A 2379-nucleotide genomic window follows, 5' to 3' on the forward strand; every position below is an offset into this window, starting at 1 on the left:
ATTCAATGCATGCCCTTTAAAAACGGGCACCGCGCTGTAAGTTGGATCGTGCCAGCTGTGCCATGCTCATCGCGGATCGGGGCCAGCCATCGGGGTGGAAACAGTTGCCTCTTATTTAGGACGGGGCTGTGCTGACTACAAGGTAAGGGCGAATCCCCCATCTGAATATGTATCGGGGGGACCCCTGTTATCGGCTCAGTGCAGGGTGGCCACGGCCGGGGTGGGGGAGGGTCAGCCTAGTTCAACGAGTGGGCGAGATGTTGATTGTGGGTAATCCCGGTCACCGTCTGTGTTTTAACCCCCACGGTCCCGATCGGCCTCCTGGAGTGTGCGGATTGCAACACTAAGTTGGTAGATCGGGCTCCGTGTTATCCGGAGAGCTCGTGAAAAACAAGTATTTCCATTTGATGTTATTGATGTTATTAGTTGCACTTTGCGGGCTCAGCCAAGGGGGTCCACGGAGGGTTTTAACGATTCCCCGTAAAAATATTGTTTTTAGTGTAATGTGGTGTGGAGTAGCAGGCCAACACCCCATGTTTTCTGCAGGGCTTGTCATCCTGATGAAATACCTGTTTTTACTCCTAGAAGGAGCTGTTTAAAACCCACCATAGGAATTCCATTGCAAGGATTGCCAATAAATATTCTTGTTTTCAAGGAACTTTTTCTGAAGGAGATTTCTAACGTTTGGATCTGTGAAAAGATTCTGCATCGTAGAAATGTCATTTTTTAGTAAATTATATTGCAGGTTCTCTAATAATTTAGGCTTGTCTGCAATGGGCTGTTAAACTTTATTGGGCAGTAATGTTTACCCCGGGGTAACTACCATTTAAATCTGGTTGAAGTAAAACAGTGATTGTAAAGGTCATAATTTGTTCTTTTTCTATAAATATCCAAATTTTAATCATTTTTTTTCCTTTTTAGGTGACTTGTGAAAACTTTCTAGACCGTCTTAATTGGATATAATTTCACTTGTGGATTTACTTAGAGCCAACTTTTTTCTTTTGAGAAGAAGAAAGATGGGTAACGGACTTTCAGAACAGACTCCTATCCTCCCGGGCTTATCCAATTTTCAAACTCTCCATATTGTTATTCTTGGGTTGGACTGTGCCGGGAAAACGACGGTATTATACCGACTACAATTTAATGAATTTGTAAATACGGTACCTACCAAGGGATTTAACGCAGAGAAAATTAAAGTGCCGCTGGGCAACTCCAAAACTGTTACGTTTCACTTCTGGGATGTGGGTGGTCAGGAAAAACTGAGACCGCTGTGGAAGTCCTACACAAGATGTACGGACGGCATTGTGTTCGTGGTGGACTCCGTGGACACAGAGAGGATGGAGGAAGCAAAAACCGAACTGTATAAGATTACCAAGATATCTGAAAACCAAGGAGTCCCTGTTCTTATTGTAGCTAACAAACAGGACCTCAGGAACTCTTTATCTCTTTCCGAAATCGAGAAGATGTTGGCACTCAATGAACTCAGTTCATCAACACCTTGGCATCTACAGCCTACATGTGCCATCATTGGAGACGGACTAAGGGAGGGGATTGAAAAGTTATATGAAATGATCATCAAGAGGAGGAAAATGCTCAGACAACAGAAAAAGAAAAGATGAATTCCTATCCGTTTTTGTTTTTCTTTTTATTACATTCTAGTTTGAGAAAAGTAGTTCGGCCGTCAAAATTTGACGTTAACCGGTCTGTATCAGATGCCTGGGCTGCCTGGTTCGGTGCTGTTTACGCTTCATCACGTCTTTTCTGTTAAGTTGTTCAGACCGTCTCTTCTGGAGTTCCTCCAAATCCAGAAACACTGAAGTGTGTCTGTTTTTTTTGTAGACGGCAGGAAAGCGTATGATGTACGTCAGAGGCTGAAATATAATCTAGTCATCGTGAATGATAAACTGTGAATGTTTTGCAACAAATTGAATAAAAGTTAAGGTTGCTTTTTTATATATATTATTTAAATCCTCTAGAGAAATACCATCTATAATGCTGATCATATAGTTTACCAGAACAAACGTAAAATGACATATTTTATTATCAAACCAAATAAAATATAACTGGCTTCTAAAGAGCCAGTCCAATTTGAGATGTATGGGAGTAACTTATCCAGCCTGTTTCTTTTGGTGGTGTATACATGCAATGGATGGGGGGTATTCGCTTTTTTGAGGGGGGATGGGGTGCAATCGACAAGATGAGTTAACTCACAAAGAAATGCTATGCATTGATACAGTATTATCTGAACTAAAGACGTTCTGCAAATGTCCTCTATGTTTAGAAATCGGGTTCCGTAGTTCTGTGTACCAAAACAAAGCAAGAAGCAACCTTTTCACCAGTAGCTGCAGTTATGTAGGACACAGAAATCTGCCATGAAAG

The 2379-nt window shown here is 41.8% G+C and overlaps 1 protein-coding gene across 1 annotated transcript; it reads left to right on the plus strand.

The window, feature by feature from the left end:
- Positions 1-1016: 1016 nt before the first annotated feature.
- Positions 1017-1619, plus strand: LOC149282550 (ADP-ribosylation factor-like protein 4A). The gene has a single exon (XM_089498092.1). The coding sequence runs from the start codon at positions 1017-1019 to the stop codon at positions 1617-1619; it is 603 nt and encodes a 200-aa protein (XP_089354218.1).
- Positions 1620-2379: the final 760 nt, after the last annotated feature.

This window comes from Sceloporus occidentalis, unplaced genomic scaffold (genome assembly GCF_023333645.1).
Source record: "Sceloporus occidentalis isolate IW3139 unplaced genomic scaffold, rSceOcc1.0.p SCAF_113, whole genome shotgun sequence".
Lineage (NCBI taxonomy): Eukaryota > Metazoa > Chordata > Lepidosauria > Squamata > Phrynosomatidae > Sceloporus > Sceloporus occidentalis.